Below are 23,433 nucleotides of genomic sequence, written 5' to 3'. Positions count from 1 at the left end.
ACTTGAACAAAGAAATAACTTTAGTTCTGAGAGATAATAGCTTTAAAAGTGTTAAAGGCCCAGTGCAGTCAAAAACGTGATTTCCTGTGTTTTATATATTCTTTATTTCCACACTATGAGATTGGAATAACAATGTGACATTGTGAAATGTATGATAATACCCTTTTAGTGTAAAAGCTGTTTGAAAAGACCACCTGAAATTTCAGCCTGTTTCGGTGGGATTGAGTTTTAGCCTTCCATGGTGACATCACCATGTGGTAAATTAGTTAATAGACCAATAAGAAATAGAGTTTCAAACCTATCTGCCAATAACAGCTAATTTTCAATTTTCCCCTAGACAATGCCAGCAAAATTGTTGCTTGAGAAATTGCCCTTTGCAAAGAAGCTATCTTTGTTTATTTTTGACCATTTTAATTGAAAACAATTACAGTACAGTAAGGTCAGGTACTTAATTGTTACGCAGAAATTATTCGATCTTGAGATAAAAACAGCTGAATTAGATCTTTAACTCTTAATGGGTAATGTGTTGACAGAGTGTGACATCACAGGATTGTTTAGTGTCTCATTCTCCCTGGCCCTCCTGCTGAAGACAATCAACATCAGACACAACTCCAATTAAACAGATCTGGGTTCTTTGTCCAAGATGGCCAAATGTCCTGACTGTGACTCCTTCTCTTCTCTAAATGAGTCTGTCTCTCCTCATGTGAAACCCTTTCTTCATTAGGAAGATCCCCAGCCTGTTCCTCAGACAGTGTTTCAGAACATTAACTACCATCTATCCTCTCACATTACTGAACTTAGCGGGACACCCCGGTTGACACCATCTGTTCCTGGTGATCAGGCTTCTTCCAGACCTGGGTCCAAATACGATTTGAAATTGTTCAAATACTTTGAGTGCGTCCTCTATCCACTCTAATGTTGGCTGCTACAAAAATATCCAACATATTTAGAGGAAATAAAGATAATCTCCCCCGATTGACAAAATGAGCTGGCTGCAGACAGGGACCAATGACAAACAGGGCATTATTTACAACAGTGATATATTAGGATACAAGGGAAAAGGCACGCAGAAAAGGGGGTAGAGAGGGGGGATAGTTTGAGGCTTTAGAAAGGGGGAGCGTCCCCCTCACCCGTTTCCTTCCCTCCAGTAATATAGTGATGTACAAGGGAAGGAGAGGGGGAAGGGGGATTACAGTAAACTGGTGCTGGCGCCCTGTCCTGTCTGGATCAATCTAGGCACATCTGCCTGATTCCGACCATAAACAGGATTATAGGGGGACTTATCTGCTTGACGCTAATTGTTTTCGCAGTTTATGCACAAGCCAACTCTTTCAGGTGCTGCAACTCGGCATATAAAAACTCCATACACAGTGGTTGGCTGCCCGTGACTTCTTTCAGGCACAGGTCCATTCATAAATTTGGCTGAGTTGTTCGGAACTTATTTCCGGTTATTTAGGGGTTTGGCAGGGGTTTGAATCTGTGAAACTAATTAGTGTAATGTTTTGGATTTGGACATTGCTGGTTTGGATGGGATGTATTGTCATACTGTGCATAGGCAATATAATGATATAGAGAGATGTGTCATGGCATTGAATTGCAACTTAATAACATGTTTATGTATTTGTATATCCTGCAGAGGATGTGGAGTATTTTTGAAATTATAAATGTTTTCAAATTTTATCTATCTTCTTAAAGTCTTTGAAGTGAAACAGACTGGTGCATTTTTCCCTCCCTTTTTTGGCAGACATTGCAAAAAAAAGGATTACTTACTATTATTAACAACTAGTCATTATGTTACAACTAGGGCTTTCAGAGTTAATCAGTTATGTCACGACTTCTTTCGAAGTCGATGCCTCTCCTTGTTCGAGCGGTGTTCGGTGTTCTAGCCATCGCCGATCCATTTTTCATTTTCCATTTGTTTTGTCTCGTTTTACCACACAACTGGTTCTCATTTCCCTCATTATGTGTTGTGTATTTAACCCTATGCTCCCCCCATGTCTTTGTGTGGTATTGTTTATTGTAAGTGCTTGTGCACATTTTGTTTGACTGGGTTATTTGTGCCCATACTTTGTATTTCTTATGACGTTGGTTTTACTATTAAACTGCTCCGGCTATTATCAAGTTCTGCTCTCCTGCGTCTGACTTCCCTGCCACCAGATACGCACCACTTATAGAATACCACACCCACTACATGGAGTCAGCAGGAGCAGGTTCCCCTGGTATGAGGATAGAGGAGAGCGTCCAGGAGCAAGCGATGCATCTCGACCTTCCCAGGGAGTATGATGGGACGGTGGCACGGTGCCAGGGTTTCCTGTTACAGCTGGACTTATACCTGAGCACCGTTTACCCGGCTCCCTCGAGAAGGGAGAGGGTGTCCGTCCTCGTTTCATGCCTCTCGGGGAGAACTCTGGAGTGGGCTAACGCCATATGGGGAGAAGGAGATTTCGAGAACGTCTATTCCACCTGCGGCAGGGGACGAGGAGCGCACAGGAGTTTTTTTGGAATTTCGGACCCTGGCCGGCCGCGAGGGCGGGATGGAACGACAGTGCCCTGATCGACCATTATCGCTGCAGTTTGCGCGAGAACGTCCGTCGAGAGTTGGCCTGCAGGGACACCACCCTTACTTTCGACCAGCTGGTGGACCTGTCCATTCGGCTGGATAACCTGCTGGCTACCCGCGGACGTCCAGATCGGGGTCTGTCGGTTCCATCCCCCAACACCACCACTCCGATGCCCATGGAGCTGGGAGGTGCTGCGCTCAGTGAGAACGGAAGAGGTTCCGTCTCGTGCACCATCTGTGGCCGCAGAGGTCACACTGCTGGTCGGTGCCAGGTTGTTTCCTCTGGGAGTCGAGGCAGCAGGCACGGCACTCTGGCGTCACCTCAGGTGAGAATGCACCCTTCTCACCCAGAGCTCTCTGTTGCACAACTGTTTTTGTTCATTACGTTTCCTGAATTTTCCCCGCATTCCCAGCATAAGGTGCTCACCGATTCAGGAGCGGCGGGGAATTTTATAGACAGATCATTAGACTTTAGTTTAGGGATCCCCATCATTCATGTAGGAATGCACTTCCCAGTTCACACCTTAGATAGTCAACCATTAAGGTCAGGGTTGACTAGGGAGACCACCGCTCCTCTGGGCATGGTGACGCAGGGGGGTCAATACGGAGAAAATCAGTCTCTTTCTCATTGACTCTCCTGCGTTTCCAATGGTGCTAGGTCTGCCCTGGTTAGCTTGTCATAACCCCACTATTTCATGGCAGCGAGGGGCTCTGTTTACCTCGGCCCCCGTGCTGGCCAATCCAGATTCCTCTTTGGCATTCTTAGTGGTGGTGGATAGGAGCCGTGCTCTCTCAGTGCTCGGGCACGCCACCGAAGCTCCGTCCCTGTGCCTTCTTCTCGAGGAAGCTCAGCCATGGCGGAGCGAAACTATGACGTGGGGTACCGGGAGCTGTGAGCTGTCTTCAAGGCTCTGAAGACATGGAGACATTGGCTTGAGGGGGCTAAACACCCTTTTCTTATCTGGACTGACCACTGCAATCTGGAGTACATCCAGGCGGCGAGGAGACTGAACCCTCGCCAGGCAAGGTGGGCCATGTTTTTCACCCATTTTGTGCTCACCCTTTCATACAGACCAGGTTCCCAGAATGTGAAGGTAGACGCACTGTCCCGGCTGTATGACACAGAGGAGCGGCCCATGGATCCCACCCCCAAACTCCCGGCCTCCTGCCTGGTGACGCCGGTAGTGTGGGAGCTGGACGCAGACATTGCGTGCAGAGCCCGCTCCACTCCAGTGTCCCGTTGGACGTCTGTATGTTCCGTCTGCTGTCTGTGACTGGCTGATCTATTGGGCCCACACGTCACCCTCTTCTGGTTATCCAGGCATTGGTCAGACGGTGAGCTGTCTGACTGGGAAGTACTGGTAGCCCACTTTGGCTAAGGATGTGAGGGTTTATGTTTCCTCCTGCTCGGTGTGCGCCCAGTGTAAGGCTCCTAGGCACCTGCCCAGAGGTAAGCTACACCCCTTACCCGTTCCACAATGGCCATGGTCGCACCTGTCGATTGATTTCCTGACTGATCTTCCCCCATCACAGGGAAACACTACGATCCTGGTTGTTGATCCTGGAGTCCTGCCATCTCCTTCCTCTGCCCGGTCTCCCTACGGCCCTACAGACTGCGGAGGCCTTGTTTACACACGTCTTCCGGCACTACGGGGTGCCTGAGGATATAGTGTCTGATTGGGGTCCCCAGTTCACTTCAAGGGTCTGGAGGGCGTTCATGGAACGTCTGGGGGTCTCGATCAGCCTTACCTCAGGTTTTCACCCCAAGAGTAACGGGCAGGTGGAGAGAGTTAACCAGGATGTGGGTAGGTTTCTGAGGTCCTATTGCCAGGACCGGCCGGGGGAGTGGGCAGCGTTCGTGCCCTGGGCAGAGATGGCCCAGAGCTCGCTCCGCCACTCCTCCACTAACCTCTCCCCCTTCCAGTGTGTATTGGGGTATCAGCCGGTTCTGGCTCCTTGGCATCAGAGTCAGATCAAGCCTCCTGCGGTGGATGACTGGTTCCGGCGAGCAGAGGAAACATGGGACGCCGCTGCCTTTTTCTTGTGATTAATCACATTGTCTGAAATCATTCAAGATACACTGAAAACATACCAAATACATAATCTATACAGCTAAAAATAACAACGCAATATTAAAAGAAGTCGACATGAGGTTAAAGAAAATGTGCTTTTTCAATTTGACTAATTTTGCTAAAAGTTACATTAGACAAAATCAACATCAATATTCTTGTAATTTTTTTGTATGAAAAAGTCTTAATTTACAGCTTAATTTGAGCAAATTCAGAATTTGCAATGAATCGCGATGAATCACAGCAAATCCTGCGTTTCACTCAATTATTTTTTAAATAGCATTTGAAAGCCCTAGTTAAATCCTGTGCTGTTCACTGTAAGGCATGTGTGTGTGGTGATAGAAATGCTTAGAGTGATGGACTGCAATTACCAGAAATACTATTGTGTGTAGTTTCATCCACCGATTCAACACAATACGCCATAATTGTGGGAAGTGCACATGACAGCTTGAAAGGACTAATTTCTGCCCATATTTGCTCTACAATTTATGGCAGTCAAAGTTAATTAGCTGAACGGTACAGTGAGTACAGTAACCACAGCGAGGGTTCAGAACGTGTGTGACCCCTCCGTATTACAAGAGGGACAGATAGAAATTGTGTCTGTCCCAAATGGAACCCTATGCCATATATGGTGCACTACTTTTGACCAGTCCAATGGCCTGATCAATTGGACACGGGTCAAAGTAGTATACTATATAGGGCATAGGGTTCCATTTGGGACAGACAGAGACAGACAGACAGTGTCATAGTCTAATTGCACAAAGGGAACAAACAGACCCTGTCGTCTGCTCTGTTTGCTTCCTGGGGGCTTGACAACAGCAATATAAAAATGTAAATATTGGGTTTTGCTGTGTGTGTGTGTGTGTGTGTGTGTGTGTGTGTGTGTGTGTGTGTGTGTGTGTGTGTGTGTGTGTGTGTGTGTGTGTGTGTGTGTGTGTGTGTGTGTGTGTGTGTGTGTGTGTCGGCAGGCAGGCCTCTGAAGGCACAGGTGGAAAATATGATCCTAGGTGCCACACTGTGAACCACATGGCCCACACAACATGGGGGCAAAGAGGAGCACTACACTGACCTGGCACAGACTGGCTATGCTTGGACAGTTGACAAAATGACAATGTTAGCTCGAGTTATCTGGGACTGAGAGCACTCTACTGTATGTCCCAACAACAACAAAAATCAACAACAACAGCTGAAATGAGACAAATAGCAGTTAAATCTGTAGTGAATAACAACACGTTGTAGTGTGAACTAAGACACACTTGAGATCAAACATTAACACATTGAATGAAGAAGAACCCAACAGAGAGATTCGATGAATGCACAATACAAATTTGAACAAAATGGCATATCTGAGAATATTCCTTCAATTTTCGTATTACAGCCAATGTTGAAAACATTGTCATTTCGGGATGTCAGATTAAATGGATGTATTTTTTTTTACCATAAATTAATTATAGTTGATTATATGATGCTGCTATGCCACCTATGTCTGCTATGAGCAGAATAAGGTTTTCTAGAAGTCTGCAGCTATGCTTAATCTTTGTGCTCCTTCTTGTGCCCCAAATGAAAGGTTGTACCTATCATGTAATTTCAAATCATAATCATATTTCGACAGAGAGCGACACAAGCCAGGCTGTTGAGCAGAGTATACAGTTGTGGCCAAAAGTTTTGAGAATGACACAAATATTCATTTTCACAAAGTCTGCTGCCTCCGTTTGTATGATGGCAATTTGCATATACTCCAGAATGTTATGAAGAGTGATCATATGAATTGCAATTAAATACAAAGTCCCTCTTTGCCATGCAAATGAACTGAATCCCCCCCCAAAAAATTCCACTGCATTTCAGCCCTGCCACAAAAGGACCAGCTGACATCATGTCAGTGATTCTCTCGTTAACACAGGTGTGAGTGTTGATGAGGACAAGGCCTGAATACTTTCCGAATGCACTGTACATGTATATAAGATACAGTATATCTCAGAACTGTTCTAAAGGACCAGAGTGCTTGTCATAGTTTTTATTATTATTATTATTTATTTTTTTAATCTACATATATCAGGAACCATATAGGCCCAAGTATGGAGCCTTATGGGACACGACATTATATTATTTTGGCTCCGATAGAATTCCATCAATATCACAGACTTTGATATTATAAAAAATATATATTTTGTGTTCATATTTAATGCATGGTGACCAACAACTTTTCTTCAAACTATTATTTATATCCTGAATTATAACACAAATTGAATGGCTGCTATTTGTTAGGTGTCCCAATATGTGCACTAGATGAGAATGTAAATCCATTAAAGCAGAGAGAGCCCCCACAGGTTAATCTATCTATCTGATAAGATCTCTGGAGACAGTGGATATACGTATAATGTAGATCTGTAGTCCCACTCTAGAGAGGAGAGACTTCATGTTACATATATGACCCTGTGTGTCAACAGATGTGTTGTATTGATCTGGTCCCCTATACAGCCATCACCCACAACATATGGAGAAGATATACACATCAGCAGTCAGAGGCATTAGCAGACTATAGGGCCTCAGCATGGGGTTAGATGTCCCTGTCAATCCTGAACTCAAGATGAAAAATAAGAGCTGGTTGAAGACCTTGGTCTGGAAACATGTGCAGTGCCTTCAGAAAGTATTCATACCCCTTGACTTATTCCACATTTTGTTGTGTTACAGCCTGAAATTCCAAATGTATGAAATTGCTTTTTTTTGCACATTTATTGAAAATGAAATACATAAATATCTAATTTAAATGTATTCACACCCCTGAGTCCATACATGTTAGTCTATAAGAGCTTTGCAAACCTGGATTGTACAATATTTGTACATTATTCTTTTTAAAATTCTTTAAGCTCTGTCAAGTTGGTTGTTGATGGTTGAAGACAGACATGTTCAAGTCTTGCCATAGATCTAAATGCAGATTTAAGTCAAAACTGTAACCAGGCCACTCAAGAACATTCAATGTTATCTTGGTAAGCAACTCCAATGTATATTTTGCCTCGTGTTTTAGGTTATTGTCCTGCTGAAAGGTGAATTTGTCTTCCAGTGTCTGATGGAAAGCAGAAGAAGGCTCCTGCCATGGAGCTGGAGGTTCTGGACCGTGGACCATCGCAGGAGGTTCCGGACCGTGGACTGCCGCAGGAGGTTCCGGACCGTGGACCGTAGTAGGAGGTTCCGGACCGTGGACCGTTGTAGGAGGTTCCGGACTGTGGACCGTCGTAGGAGGGTCTGGACTGTGGACCGTCGCAGGAGGCTCCGGACTGTGAACCATCACTGGAAGCTCTGGACTGGGGACCGTCACCGGAAGCTCTGGACTGGGGACCGCTACCGGAAGCTCTGGACTGGGGACCGTCGTAGGAGGTTCTGGACTGTGGACAGTCGTAGGAGGTTCCGGACTGTGGACCGTCGTAGAAGGTTCTGGACTGTGGACCGTCGTAGGAGGTTCCGGACTGTGGACCGTCGTAGGAGGTTCTGGACTGTGGACCGTCGCAGGAGGCTCTGGACTGTGAACTGTCACTGGAAGCTCTGGACTGGGGACCGTCACCGGAAGCTCTGGACTGGGGACCATTTCCGGATGCTCTGGACCATGGACCGTCGCCGGAAGCTCTGGACTGGGGACCGTCGCCGGAAGTCTGGTGCGTGGAGCCGGCACAGGTGGCAGCGGACTGGTGACACGCACTTCAGGGCGAGTGCGAGGAGCTGGCACAGGACGTACTGGGCTGTGCAGGCGCACTGGAGACCTAGTGCATGGAGCCGGCACACATGGTACCGCACAGATAACACGCTTCGCACGGCGAGTGCGGGGAGCAGGCACAGGACGTACCAGACTGGGGAGGCGCACTGGTGGCCTGGTGCGTGGAGCTGGCACAGATGGTGCTGGGCTGAGAAGGCGCTCTTCAGCGCGCCTGCACTGCAGCATACTCCTTGCCAAAACATCTCCCGGTATCCCTCATTACCTTCCTCTATCGACTCCCACACGGGCTCTGGTTCACTCCCCGGCTCCGCCGACCAAACCGGATGTCTTCTCCTTTATCTCCTCCCAAGCCCAAGATACCCTCTCCTCCCAGGCACGCTGCTTGGTCCTGTTGTGGTGGGATCTTCTGTCCTGAACATCATAAGCATACTCAGACCAAGGCGCAGCGTGATATGGGTTCCACATATTTATTGGTGAAATGCACAAAAACAATAAAGAGCAAACGAAACGAGATGTTCTGGAGTGCTCACAGGCAACAATACAAAAACAAGATCCCACAAAACACAGTGGGGAAATGGCTGCCTAAATATGATCCACAATAGAGACAAAACAGCTACCTCTGATTGGGAACCATACCAGGCCAACATAGAAAAAAAACTAGATTATCCACTCTAGTCACACCCCGACCTAACCAAAATAGAGAATAAAAAGGCTCTCTAGGGTCAGGGCGTGACAGTTGCGAGGCATTGGAAACCCTCCCTAGTCTTTGTGGTTGAATCTGTGTTTGAAATTCCCTGCTCAACTGAGGGACATTAGAGGTAATTGTATGTGTGGGGTACAGAGATGAGTTGTTCATTAAAAAATCATGTTAAACTCTATTATTGTAAACAAAGTGAGGTCATGCAACTTATTATGTGACTTGTTAATGTCACGTGTGCTCCCTCTCCGGCCTCTAGGTCACCAGGCTGATCGTTAGGGCGCACACCTGTCATCAGCGTTACGCGCATAATGACACTCACCTGGACTCCATCACCTCCTTGATTACCTGCCCTTTATATGTCACTCCCTTTTGTTCAAGCCGGAGCTACCTGGGAAGCCTCAGCCGGTTTGTAGGCTCCCATGAATACGCGGGTTGGATAGGCTCCCATGCCTAAGCTGGGTGAACAAGTTCCCGTGCCTCAACCCGAGGCAACCGGGGAGGTCTCAGCCGGCTCATCAGGCTCTCTTTCCTCAGCCGGTTCGTCGAAGTTCCTGCTCCTCAGCGGAGGCGACCAGTCCGCCTCGGATCCCCGGGATCGTCCCTGTGGTTGGCGTCCTGCGGCTGGGGCCGAACTCGCCGGGGAGGGAGTACTGTCACGTATGCTCTTTTTACGGCGCTCCTGCACCTCAGCCGGATTGACAGGTTCCCGCACCTTAGCAGAGGTGACCGGTCCGCTCCTGATCCCCGGGATCGTCATCTTGGTCAGCGTCCTGCAGCTGGAGCCTTGCGTCACGTGTGCTCCCTCTCTGGCCTCTAGGTCACCAGGCTGCACATTAGGGTGCACACCTGTCACCAGCCCACGTACATCGTTACAGTTAAGCAAATTTTTACTCCTGAACTTATTTAGGTTTGCTTACTGACTCAAAATATTTCAGCTTTTATTAATTAAAAAATGTATAATAATTACCCTTTGGCATTTTGGGGTATTGTGTGTAGGCCAGTGACACAATCTCAATTTAATCCATTTTAAATTCAGGCTGTAACATATCAAAATGTAGAAAAAGTCAAGGAGTTTGAAAACTTCCTGTGTAGCCTACACACGCTCATATATCAACCGGTATGTAGCCTACAAATGCTCATGTTACATTAGCCGTCAAGCCTCATCCCCTTTTCTTGAGATTTATGCTGACAATTACAGGTGTGCCAAGCTTGTAGCGTCATACCCTAGAAGCTACAATAGCTGCCAAAAGTGCTTCAACAAAGTACTGAGTAAAGGGTCTGAAAACGTAGGTAAATGTTATATTTCTGTTTTTAATTTGTAATACATTTGCAAAATTTCTAAAAAGTTGTTTTTGCTTTGTCATTATGGGGTATTGTTTGTAGATTGATGAGGTGGGAAACGCAATTTAATCTATTTTAGAATAAGGCTGTAGCGTAACTAAATGTGGAAAAATCAAGGGTTATGAATACATTCCGAATGCACTGTAGACCCAAGAACCTCTGTGGTGCAATTAATTCCCGAAAACTGAGGATAGACTGACAAGTAGCAGTGACAGAGGACCTGACGAGCTAAGATCTGACTCACAGTCTCAGAGTCTTGGGAAAACAGTATATTTTTGAACATCAAATTAACACTTCAACACCCTACATCTAACAACCCACAAGTGAACTGGCCAGAGAAGTCATATCCTTCTCACAGGGACTGAACCTCATGGAAGGATATCTAGGACAGAGTGAAATAAAAGGGAGCACAACATTTTATGAAGTTAAATTGCATTTTGTAAACATTCACTGTGTGTCAATCTAAATATTGTTGTTTTCTTAGACATCCATCCAAGAAGAGACATTTAACAAATAAAAGTGTTTAACATGCTATCTAGTTTAAATGCTGTGGCCAGTAGACAGATTTAGTAAACCTCTACTGTTTTCCTTGCCTAGGTCAAGACACCTAGTACTGACAAAGTTGTGGGTTCAATCCCAGCAGGAATCACATACACGTACTACAGTCACCTCAGGCCAAGGTCCAATCACAGTAAACAAGGCCAACGAAAGCAAAGCCAGGGGTCTCAAGGTCAAGCTATTGTAGGAGCCTCTGGGCAAACACAACGCTTCAGTAGGTTTACATTACATTTTTATTCACTATGAATATTATCTGTGTTGAGTTGATGCATTTAGTGTTTGAAACTGTGATATTAAAAGTATTGCCTCTCAATGATATGAGAGCATCAGATAAATAAGTACAATTATTTAGTATACTATAGCTACTTGAATATGTTCAGTACCTAAAGAATACCTGTTATAACTTAATATTAATTTCTGTCTATCAAAACAACATAACATTGCATTTCTTTGAACATTGGCATAACTTCAGCATGTCAAATATATAGGCTACTGTGAGTCATATTTCAAATGATCATTGAAATTGAGACCACTGTACAGATCTGATCTGCTATCCCTGGGCAGAACAGAATCTCAAACCCAGTCAAATAGACAACCTCCAGCGAATCAGACATGTGCCTGTGGTTTTTTTGGCAGTTTTGTTGGAGCATTTGGTAGTGGCCATAGGGGGTTATTAGACTGATGCTTTCTGGGTAATGAGAGTGCTGGCTTAATAACATTAGCTTGGATCACGCATAACCAAAAAGTATTGCCTGTAAAGATTATTAAGCAAAATGAAACCCAATCTGTTTTGCACTAAGCAATTGATGCTTTTGAGAGATATATACTGTACAAAACAACAACAGCCCAAAAATAACATGAAAGGAATGGATATCTAGTTCAAACTCTCCATATGTTTCATTTTTTTCATTTTGTTGTGATGAAACTGTTTCATCTGATCAACCATTTGGACACATTTGATTCTATGTTTGAAGTCTCTGCACAAGAAAAATGGCTTCAACCCCACCCCCCTCTCCATTGAAACTGATAAGGCAAGTAGGGCCTCCTATACCAGCCCATGATGATCACACATTGTCCCATGTATCCATCCTTCAGTGTGGAGATGCAGATGGCGATGTGTGAGTATCATTTACTTGGACATGTTCTAGGTCTGCTCCCCAAATGACACCCTATTCCTTACAGTGTATATGGCTCTGGTCAAAAGTAGTGCACTATGAGGGGAATGGGGTGTCATTTGTGACGCACACTAACTGTCCACATGAGCGCCAGATGCCCTGCTTTAGGTGGTCACAATAGTCGGCCAGCCGGCTGGTCAGAGACGGAGTCTATTACCGACACATCTGTTACACAGAACTTTCTGGCAACAGGCACTTTCTACATTTTTCCTAACTGGTTTAGTGATTTTATCTTCCGTATACTTTGGCCGAGCGGCCAACAATAAATAAAGAATTCTTATTAGGCTATTGGCTGGCTAAGCTCTTCAAGAGGCAGCACATAATATAATTTATTTACAGCAATATAATACAAAACCAAGTAAGATCTTTCTGCTTCCAGAATAATATTTAGTAACCTAGACCTACATCATTTCACCCCAAAATTGAAATTTTACCCTACAGCATGGGCTGGCCATTGAGTGTCACTCCCATTTATGTCACCATTGACAAAGGGGACTGAAACTGATTGAGACTGCTGTGTAACACAGTTTGAAACCCAAATAAGTAAAATATCAAACAATAACGTTTTGAATATTGATAGGTTTAAAAGGCTAACTGTTATAATAGGTTTAGTAACAGTCAATAGGCCTATACGCCTACATCACATACTGTGTGAATAATAGGCTATATGTAGGCTATAGTATAGGCCTATGCAAAATTTGCTAAATATTCTTTGTTTATAACAAAAATACATTTTATAACGTTTTTTGTTGTTGTCAATATTTAATGTCTGTATCCATAGAGCCAAGTATGTTTACTTCATGGCTTGTAATTGATAGGCTGTCATTGATGTTGCACCTTTTCTTGGTTCATCTACCGTATCAAGGAGTCAATCTTATCTGGAATCTAACCTACAGATAAATGAAACACGTACAACCCTCTTTTCTCAAATACCTTTGTGTCACTTCTTACAAGCCATGTAGGAAATGTCCGAAATTCACCAATTCATGGGGGGATTCTGTTTCACTAAAGCCAAGAAACGGTTAGCTATGTCTTCATGTGAAAATATTATGTTTTATGATTCCCCTCCCTGTCTGATGTAGGCTATGTTGGTCGGCATGCGGCACTGGTAGAAGAAACAGACCCCGTCTGCAATTGTCATGGATAATGGTGAAACAATGAGCTCACCTGTAGGGGTCTCTGGCTGAATAAGACTCCATGTCACCCTCGTCGACGACAGAAGCACGTCGTGACTCTTCTTCCCTATTTGAAATATCCCTCTCACTATCGGTTCGTCTGTGTCGTAATCGATGTACTGTTTCTCTGGATGTTCTTGCTCACTCGACTCCTCCGCGCAAAGCTGTGCAGCTGAGAACGAGCGTTTATCGGGTTGTTTTGGTTGTTGCGTTCTCTTGTTCTTCTTCCCACGGTTTCCTGTACTCACGGGAGACCGCGGTGGCGTCTCACTCAACTCCTCTTGGCTCTTTGACAATGCGTCCCCTTCATTTATCGATTTTCGAGGGGACTCAAACATTTAAAAACGTTAACGGTAAAGTCTTATTCCACAATGGTGCCTGCTTTGTAGGCTATTACTGGGTTGCTTGCATGGGCGCGTGCCCGCGACGGTAATGTCATTATGGCAGGTCCAACAGTTGAAACTTCCCACTCTGTCTAGTTATGTAGTTATGACTAGATGGTATACAGTTTATGTCAGAATTGACCGGAATTAACTGTTGCTACAGGTTGGGATAATTAACGTAGCAGGTTATGAGAATTAGGTTAAGAAAAGGGCTAGGGTTAGCTAAAATGCAGAAAAGTTCACTTTTGACGTAAATGTGACATAAACTGTAATCAATCTAGCCATGACCCCTCTGCCTACTTCAAGTCACCAGGCTGAGCGCAGCCCGTAAAGTGTTCCTCCACGGCACGCGCCCACAAGAAAGGTTCTGAAGAAAATCTCTGTCAAGAGCCTATAGGATGGATATAACGTATGGTGTGTTTATATTTCATCCAGCCAACATGCTAGTCATTAGAACATCATTTGTATCATGCTATGGTTCATTTCTAAATTCGTTTACATGCTTGGCCTATGCACCGAATCCAAAAAGCTGGTGCGTAAAGTTTGAGTTACGCACAGGAATGGATTTATATCTTTCAGGACCCTGTCTGTCCTGTCCATTATGTCATTGACTTTACCTCAATGTTGAAGGTTTACGAACTAACCAAAGTAATTATAGAACAGTGGCCTTTATAGGTCTTTAATTCAAAAAAATATCCTGGCATATCCTACTGAGTAATACGGGTATATGACTATATACCTAGACAAGACTAATGCGCCAATATCCTTAGCAGCACCATGGACAGTTCCTGATTTAACAAAGGAACCCTGCATACCCATTCATAAAGTTACAGATGACACAGGGATGCCAGTTTCCCAATGTGACATAGTTTACAGCCAACCGACTGGGATGTCTCTCAAATAAATAAAAAACGGTGTGCATTTATGAAATACATTTATGAAATACAAAATACATAATACATTTGTATTTTGGGGACACACGATTTACAGATTTCAGGAGTACACACATTGATTTCGTTTTTTCATTTTATTATTCCAGTTTAAAGCATGCTGTGAGTGTTTATTTCCATCTAAGATGTATGCTTATAATCAAATGATTAAACGGTTCAGTGAAGATTCTGATATTGAGGAAGAACGGATATCCAAGGAAACATCTCTAATGGTTATTCAACATGAACAGTGAATAAAGAAGCACCATTCAGAATGTATATCATGAAGTTGGTTAGCTGCATGGTGTTTTCCCTTATAATATAAGTATTGGGTTATAGATGCAGCCAGTGTGTTCATGCATAAACAAGATCATTTTCATAAATTAAAAACCTCCCCAGCAGAAGTAACACCTGTGTCTTGCTCGGTTTGCATACGAGATGGTGTTCGTACTAAATAGCACCCTATACCCTTCTATACTTGTGCAGGGCTCATAGTGCTCCGGTCAAAAGTAGTACAGTATATATAGGGGATAGGGTGTCATTTGGGAAGAAACCATGGTGGCATGTGAATGCCCCTTGACTTACTGCAGCTATTCGTGGCATGGCAGAAAAACGCTCGTTTTGTCCTTCAGTATTTGATATACAACGTTAGGTAAATAAATGCTGGCTCAGGGGGTTTGCTCATTTTCACTCATATAGCCAAGGCCTAAATGTTAATCACAAATGGATGTCTTAATATTTCTCATATCAAGATGCTTTTAATTTCATGCATCTACAATTCATAATATAGCCTAGGACAATATAGGATATAATGATTTAGTAGCATATCCTTATGGGCAGAGAAATAGTCACTCTCCGTGCGTAAAGATTTGACGGAAACCCATATTTTAGAGAATGTGTCAATAATTTGGACATCCAAGAAGTGTCGAATGTGGGTTTCAACGAAGTCAAGGTTATTATGCGACCAGGCTGAGGGACTGAGGGGAAAGCCACTGAAACTAATTGTGCCTTAACTCTGGTTTTTGACAGATTTAGTCATAGGCTATAGGTTTTCATTTAGGTTTTTATGCAATTTTATCATTATAAAGAACCATATAGTTGATGATTGAGCCACACCTGTCAACGTAATGTTGGCCAAATCAGTCCTGCTCAAAAGTAGCTACTTCTGTTTAGCTCCGTCATTGTCAACGCAGATGTAGGAAATCAATTTGAGCCAGTTTGCTACAGCAGGAACATTATCCTGCAGCAATAGGACATGTGAATTATTATGTTGATTATAATTAATGGACATTGTTGTAGGGGTTGATACATTTTTCGTTAGGGCAAATCAAGTCTGACATTTCAAAGTGGAAATTACAAACTTAAGAATACTTTTTAAACCTAAAATAGACTACAGGTTTGCATTTTCTGTATAGGAAATTCTCAGCAACAAAGGAATGATCAAACTAAGATCCTACATCTGTCGATCCAGATAATAATTAAAGAAATGGTAGGCTACTCATTCACTTTATTTTACAATAATAATTGAGTGCGCCTCATGATATACATTTATCTCCACTGACTTATGTACACTTGAATACACATCGGAAGAGAGTTTAAAACTAAAACCAAAATGCAAATAACGAACATATGAGTATAACTCCATGGCACTCAGTCCCTATGAGTCCTGAAAACATCCTACATTATAAAATGTTTACAAACAATATACAGTCGGCACACATTGACGATAAGCATCATGCTGCAAATAGCTATTCTGCACTGATTTGGACATGCATGCAATGGCGCAATAAGAAGATGCCTGGTATGTTCCAAAATGTGCTGCACTGATAATGAATTTGAAGATGGGCCACGGTTGAATTTTGAAATGAAATAATAAGTAGGCCTACTTCGTTTTATGCAATGAGCATTTCCAGGAGAAGCGTTGTATACACAATTAGGCGTTTATGATACTTTGCAAGTAGTAGGCCCCTGCGCATGATCAAACTTTTAAGTAGGCTATCAATGTTTTAGGGGAAATAAAGTTATCAATATTGTGCAACGTTGCATGATTTGCAGTAAGCTAAATGATTGCTAAGGCAACCGATTTGTATTAGCACTTGCCTCTGTATACATAACTTTTTTTAAATAAAACGGTTGTATCATATAAACATGACATAACACTATTTTATAAAACATTAACAACGTGGAGTTGTGTGAAATGAAATACGACTCGACTTCATAAAAAAGCTATTCATAATTCTGTACAAAATCACAACAAAATAATTCAGTATGGGAGATGTACAATACTGGTTGAAAAATATAGAAATCTTTATTTTTTATTTTATTGGCCCAAGTATTCGTTTAAAAATTGCATAGTTTTCCAAATTATTGCTTGTGATTTTGTAGCATGGATAATCAACACATTCGGAGTATAGTCACCACTATTTCCACAATGTGACCTATAGAAGCGCTATAGAATACAATACATGAAATGAAAGAGAATATGCATATGTATCCGCACTTCTCCTAAAGGCAGTAACAACAATAAATACATAGGCTACATGATAGAATCAAGATGATAATAAATCGCTCTTTTGCATCAGTGGCACTAGGATATCATATCATGACGCACTCTTATCAGTCTTTGATGGTTTAATGTATTCACGGATCATGAAATATAGCGTTAAGCTGAGCATTCATGACTCTCTCGTGATGAGTGTGTCCTTCGTACGACATAATGTTTTCCATCGGTATCTCACACCGCTGCGCAGAGCTCGCGTAAAGGGGCGCGTGTGCCTGTGGACCCGCCAGTCCCGCTGCAGCCTGGTAGTGCATTGTAAATGCGTAGTTCTTTTCGAACTCAGACGAAGGCTCGTGTTTGAAGGAAAAGTTCCCGTTGACACTCAGTGGTGGGCTTAAAGGTCCGTCGAATGATGGACTAGTGCAGTCTGTAAGCGGCAGCGCGGTCTCAAAGAACGGCTCCAGCGCACTTCCGTATGAATGGGGCTTGACGTGGAAGATGTGGGAGCTGTCCATTGTACCATATGGAGGGCTGGGAAGACCCGGGGTCTGGTAGGAATAGGGATGCGCGGCGAAGGAAGCACTTGCTGGTTGCATATGAGATGGTATCTCCTGTGTCTGCTCCGGGAGGAACGTTCTGGGGTTGAGCTGGAGACAGCCTGCCACTAGATTAGTAGTGGGCTGAGACAAGCCCTTACACAGGGCCTGTACAAACGACATTATGTCTGGGCTCTTACCCGACCGCAAGATCTCTGACAGGGCCCAGATGTAGTTTTTAGCCAGACGCAAAGTCTCAATTTTTGAGAGCTTTTGGGTTTTGGAGTAACATGGCACAACTTTACGCAAACTCTCGAGCGCGTCGTTGAGTCCGTGCATACGATTCCTTTCGCGCGCGTTCGCCTTGTGGCGCCTCATCTTAAACCTCTGCATTCTGGCTTTTGTCATTTTCTTCTTTTTTGGTCCACGACGTTTAGGCTTTTGATCGTCGCCTTCTTCTTCCTCATCTTCATCTTCATCATCATCCTCATCCAGTCTGTTTAACCCATCATCGTCGTCATCCTCGAGGTCCCCGTGCATGGATTCGAGTGCGCCGTTTTTCTTCTCCATATCCTGTTCATCCTGGGAGCCCTGACACTCATCAGTCCAGGTCGCAGAATCCTGGGGGTCTGATGACATCATGGTTTCTTCCGTGTAGGACTTAGTCATATTGGAAATCTGTCAATAAAAAAGACAACCGTGAGCAGACTCACTTAGGACATAATTTTCTACTAGACTAATAGCCTATTCAGCAGGAGTTCGTTTTGGAAAATGTGCATTATGCTATACTAATTGTTTCACTCTAAGTCAAACAAAAATAATTTTGTATCAGAAGAATCAATATTACGTTTGCAACACCGATGATTATATAGGCTGTCATAACCGTCATAGGAATTTGAGAGCAAAATGTAGAACAGTACTTTGTGGTCAGGATAAACCAACAACATTATAGTAGCATAATACATAAAGTATTCAATTATCACCTAATAGCTTGACATAACGAGTCCACAATTTGATAGAATTGTTGCAACTTTGTTATTTTAAATCTCCAGTCAGTTGAAACATATATGAAATGTCATCGCTGAGTTCAATCAGAATATCTGAATCCCTGTTTCCTTTTTGTAACAGGTGACATATGGTCACATCACCTATCATCTGAGCAGGTTTGTATCAATAAATAATTCACGCCTATTCAGAAAATCTTTAACTGTTAAATAACTATACTTTATGGCAATGTAACAGATAAATCACAGCACACAGCACTCCATGTAATTACTTTCACCCAAAACATTTGCATAAATAAGTTATTGCATTATAAGATTGAGAAATAAATACCTATGTTTTGCAGAATTATCTTGTTATGACTCTGGCATGCCCCTCCTGAAGTGTGAGGTCCGGTGGATGGATTGTAATGTGGCTGCGCCGACAGATGCTCGGGTTATATAGCACTGCTGCTGATGCTGCGAGTGACTGACTGGGAGAGAGAGATGAACCTGTGCGTATATATGGCTGTATCCCTAATACCATCACCATCGCGTTACCCAATGACAGTCAGGAACAGGCTCCACCCACCCAGGCCTTACTCCCGGCACGCGCCATATGGTCCATCTACGTCAGGCAAAAATTGCCTCGAGTGTCACGTGATATGGGACCATTTGTGTTCGCCAGCGCTCTGTATTCCGCTCCTTTGTGGCCAAAAGAAAGTGGCCATCTGTCACCAGTTAGGGACTCCATAGACCTGTGTGGACCCGCAGGATGGATTAACCCTTTGGTGCGTAAGACATATTCAATCACTACCAATACTCAAGCCCAACCCATTCCCCACGTGTGTCCTCTTTACATGGTTTGATTTTATTAATCATGAATCTCATAATTATGGAATAATGTAATTTTGCACATTAGGATACTTTGGGGACATTGAACACACCTAACATAGCCCAATAAACACGCCAAGTCACCAAGGAAAGAATAAGGCCCTTGCTGGCAATATGAAAGGCCCCATACTGGCCTTTCATAAAAACCAAAATAATTAATTTAGATCAAATGCATACTTTGCATTTCTTTTTTTTGCTCATTGCTGACTGCATCAGTGCTCATCTGTAAGCGTTATTGTCCCCATCTCTAACAGTGCGTGATGTTGATTGGCAACAGTGGTTGTACAATCTGGACCGAGCTCGGGCTGCTGAAGTAATGAGCATCGAGTCTCCCCTCTCTTTTCAAACTGCAGGTCGGCACGCGAGTCGCACGCGCACTAACAAAAGCCTGTTTCACGGCTCACTGCCTCGATCCAACGACCAAAATCTGCCATCTTCTGTTCAATAATTCCCCAAAAATCTACGTGTTGACCGTTGGACAGACAGCGTAACAAGTGGGGGTAAAAACATACAATCAAGACAGAACTGAACCACAAGACAACGATTGAATATTTAAGCAGAATAGTTATATGGTGGGACTATAAAATTAGTCCATAGGCTTAGAATGAGACCGACAATCTGCTACACGAACTAAAACCATACGGACTGGACTGTCTGGTCATTCACAAAATGAGTAACTCTAGGCCTATAGCCTAAAATCTAACGACTGGGCATTTGGGTAGTCCTAAATGGATATACACTCATAAGCACATCATTTGGGATGAATTATCAATATCTTTAAATAAACCTAATGATATAGCCTATAGTAGCATAGACCTACTTGTATGGATAATTACGCAAATAACTCAATTCTTTATGCAAAACCAAAAGTCTAAATTAAAACAATTTTGCCGAAATTATGAGCCACCATAACATTTTAAACTTGTAAACGTCCATTAAAATAGCTTATTTTTTTCAACATTTCAACTCGGTAGTGTCTGACACGGACATCCCGAGAAAACCCCACATTCACACATTCACACTGTTTGCTCAGCTCTGAATCATATATTTAACAGCTTCGGTTAGGCTAATGGCCCAGCGGAGCAACTCAGAGCACGGGTCTGCTCCGTGATGTAGGTAACCGTCAAGTGGCCACATAACCTGGTCGCCTCAAAGTGCTGCCTGAGAGAGAACACCTTATCTCGACTCTATCATAAAACCAGGACAAGTTGTGTGAGTCGAAAGTCCCCTACGAGAACAAGCTGCGCACGCAGCTTCCTTGACTACATCTTTCTGTTACCATGTAAACGGTGTTAGCAGGAGACACACGTGGTCGAGGCTTTCAGCACCACCGACAGCTACACTTACAAGAGGGAATACAGCACACTTCTCTTAGAAACTACATATGATTTTAGGATAGACTTCACAAAACAATTTATTTATGTATAATTACTAGGCTAACGTTGGTTTAAATAATACACACTAAGACCAGTCTATCTGTTAAACATATTGGCTAAACATATAACTAATTCCTAAAGAAAATGCACGGATTAAACGTGAATTTGCTTTAGACTTGCCTATGTCTAAACATAATTCACACTGATATTGGCTTCATATTGTAACATGTCTTTGCAAACATTATTCGTTTATTCTGTGCTCAACAATATGATACTGTACTGTTATGCTCGTAAAACAAAATTTTAAATGCAAAAAGATAAACCAAGTTAATATAACATCCCACTTGGCACAGACATCATTTCAACGTCTATTCCACATTGGTACAACTTAATTTCATTGAAATGACGTGGAAACAACGTCGGTCCAACCAGTGTGTGCCCAGTGGGGTGCATTGGGTTCAACTTGGTGTTTGGTTGCAAACATCCTAAACCCACCGTATCTATTTGAATATGATGATCTGACCTGTTCTCTAGCACTAATTAGAAGCCCTTGTCCAAGAGCACGGAATACATACTAGTCCCTACTCCTGGTCTCCTACCAATGCCCTTCCGCTTGAATGGACGCTTAGATTGAACTAATTCCACGTAGCATTTCATTGCACCTTCATCGCACTAATTGCTTATGCAAAAATGCAAATATGTATTAATTAGTTAGACCACTGATTAGTTATTTGGTATTGGCGTGTTATAAATCACAATTTTGGACGCGGATATAAAGTCCTGGCTCGAAATCCAGCTGTGTATACCGCGATGGGTTTTGGTTTCAATAATAGGCCTAGGATATGGAACCCTTCCGGCGCGTTCATATTGCAGGTGACCACCTGCTGCATGCACGTGTCTATCTGACCCCTGTGTGGAGTGCAGATATGACCTATATATCTTATTAGGGAAATGCATAATATTAACAAAAACACCAATGGGCTAAGAATAACAATCTAATAATAATAATCATAATGTTTTTATTATTACTCTGTTGAAGCCTAATACAAATATTAACATAGAATGCCTACACTGTTGTAATATAACAATACCTTCTAGGCTTTTAATAATAACAATGTAAGTATCATACAAGTATTATTATTTGCCGGGGCTTCAGAACGATGTCCAATATTTTTTTTATTGACGAACAAATATTAATCTTATTTTCTTTTGCCAAAAACGCACCACTTAGCTAAGACAATCCATTTTGTAAAATGTTGGGAACTATAAAGCTAAAATCCTTAGTTGATATACATACAGTTTTCGACTTATAAAGTAATGATATAGAGGCCTATACCCATTTATTCTTGAAGAATATAATTTATAAATGCCTCATCCGCTTAGTTCAACTGTCGTACCCCATCAGAACCCAAAATATAAGTCTGGTTTACTCCAGTGTTTGTAAACAATGTAAACGTAAACAAACACTGTATAGCCTCAAAACATGGTTAAAACTATAAAGTTGATTAAATCAAATGTTATTGGTCACATACACATGGTTAGCAGATGTTAATGCGAGTGTAGCGAAATGCTTGATATCATGGATGGTCAGTCAGTCCTTGCATCTATAGATCTGTCTATACATTTGAGTGGTAACATTTATCCAGGCCCATCCCTCAGCTACTGTTTCAATTAAGGATTATAGCTTTAATTTAGTTGTTTTTCTTTTAAAACACACATAGCCTAACAGTCACCCATAGATCACAATTACATCCTTCCCGATCTGTTTTAAATTCTTCGAGCAGGCACTCATAAATAAGCTAGACAATATAACTTTTGTTTTCATAATTAAGAAACAGGAGTTGTACTTGAGGTAGCACTCGAATGAGATGAAATCAGCACATTTCATTGTTTATTTGTCAAAATGAAGGCCAGAATATTAGAGTTTTGCGTTGGTGAGTGGAACTGTGACTTCACTGAGTCACTTTTCTCAAAAAAGACCAAGATCTTTTTATTTTTTATGTTTCGTCTTGGACGGATGCATGCAGCTGAATGCGGTAGTATGGCGTCGTCTTGTGGTGGATATGAAACATTATGTCGGAGGCACCAGGACCGGGTTTTTCAAAACTGTTAGTCTATAATGCTCTTTTTCGCTATCCAGGATACAATTTTCTGAAAATAATCGGATAGGGTCATTCAGGTCCAAATACCAAAATATAAAGATCACAGAAACCGTAATTTCATTGCATTAAACAGGCCTACTCATTGCCACCTAATACTGGACAGCTATCTACGCGTTCACTGTCATGGTGAATCAGAAATGAGTAAACTACGTGAATTAAGGTAAAGATAATAAAATAAATTATATTAGCCTCTGTATTTCGCTTAAGTAGGTAGCTAGGATGCATTTGCATTTGCATTTGTTTGACACTTATCAATATAAGAGTTGACCACATTCCTATACTGCAGTCAGTTTAACATCCCATCACTGATGTTTGCACTACACATATGCCACAAGCAGGTTACAAAATATCATTGTGGAAGACTCATCTCATCCCAGTTATGAAGA

The 23,433-nt window shown here is 42.6% G+C and overlaps 1 protein-coding gene across 1 annotated transcript; it reads right to left on the bottom strand.

Moving 5' to 3' along the window:
• Nucleotides 1–14,587: 14,587 nt before the first annotated feature.
• LOC118366867 (neurogenic differentiation factor 1-like) lies at nucleotides 14,588–19,128 on the bottom strand. The gene is made up of 2 exons (XM_035749659.2): nucleotides 18,971–19,128; nucleotides 14,588–18,313 (listed from the first exon to the last, which is right to left on the bottom strand). The coding sequence occupies exon 2, from the start codon at nucleotides 18,302–18,304 to the stop codon at nucleotides 17,240–17,242; it is 1,065 nt and encodes a 354-aa protein (XP_035605552.1). The 5' UTR covers nucleotides 18,305–18,313; nucleotides 18,971–19,128; the 3' UTR covers nucleotides 14,588–17,239.
• Nucleotides 19,129–23,433: the final 4,305 nt, after the last annotated feature.

The sequence above is a fragment of the Oncorhynchus keta genome, chromosome 34 (genome assembly GCF_023373465.1).
Source record: "Oncorhynchus keta strain PuntledgeMale-10-30-2019 chromosome 34, Oket_V2, whole genome shotgun sequence".
In the NCBI taxonomy this organism is placed as follows: Eukaryota; Metazoa; Chordata; class Actinopteri; order Salmoniformes; family Salmonidae; genus Oncorhynchus; species Oncorhynchus keta.
This window is presented reverse-complemented; position numbering and strand designations above follow the sequence as displayed.

What these genes read in the sequence shown, in the direction of transcription:
- LOC118366867 (XM_035749659.2), bottom strand. Translation starts at nt 18,304, where the DNA reads ATGACTAAGTCCTACACGGAAGAAACCATGATGTCATCAGACCCCCAG.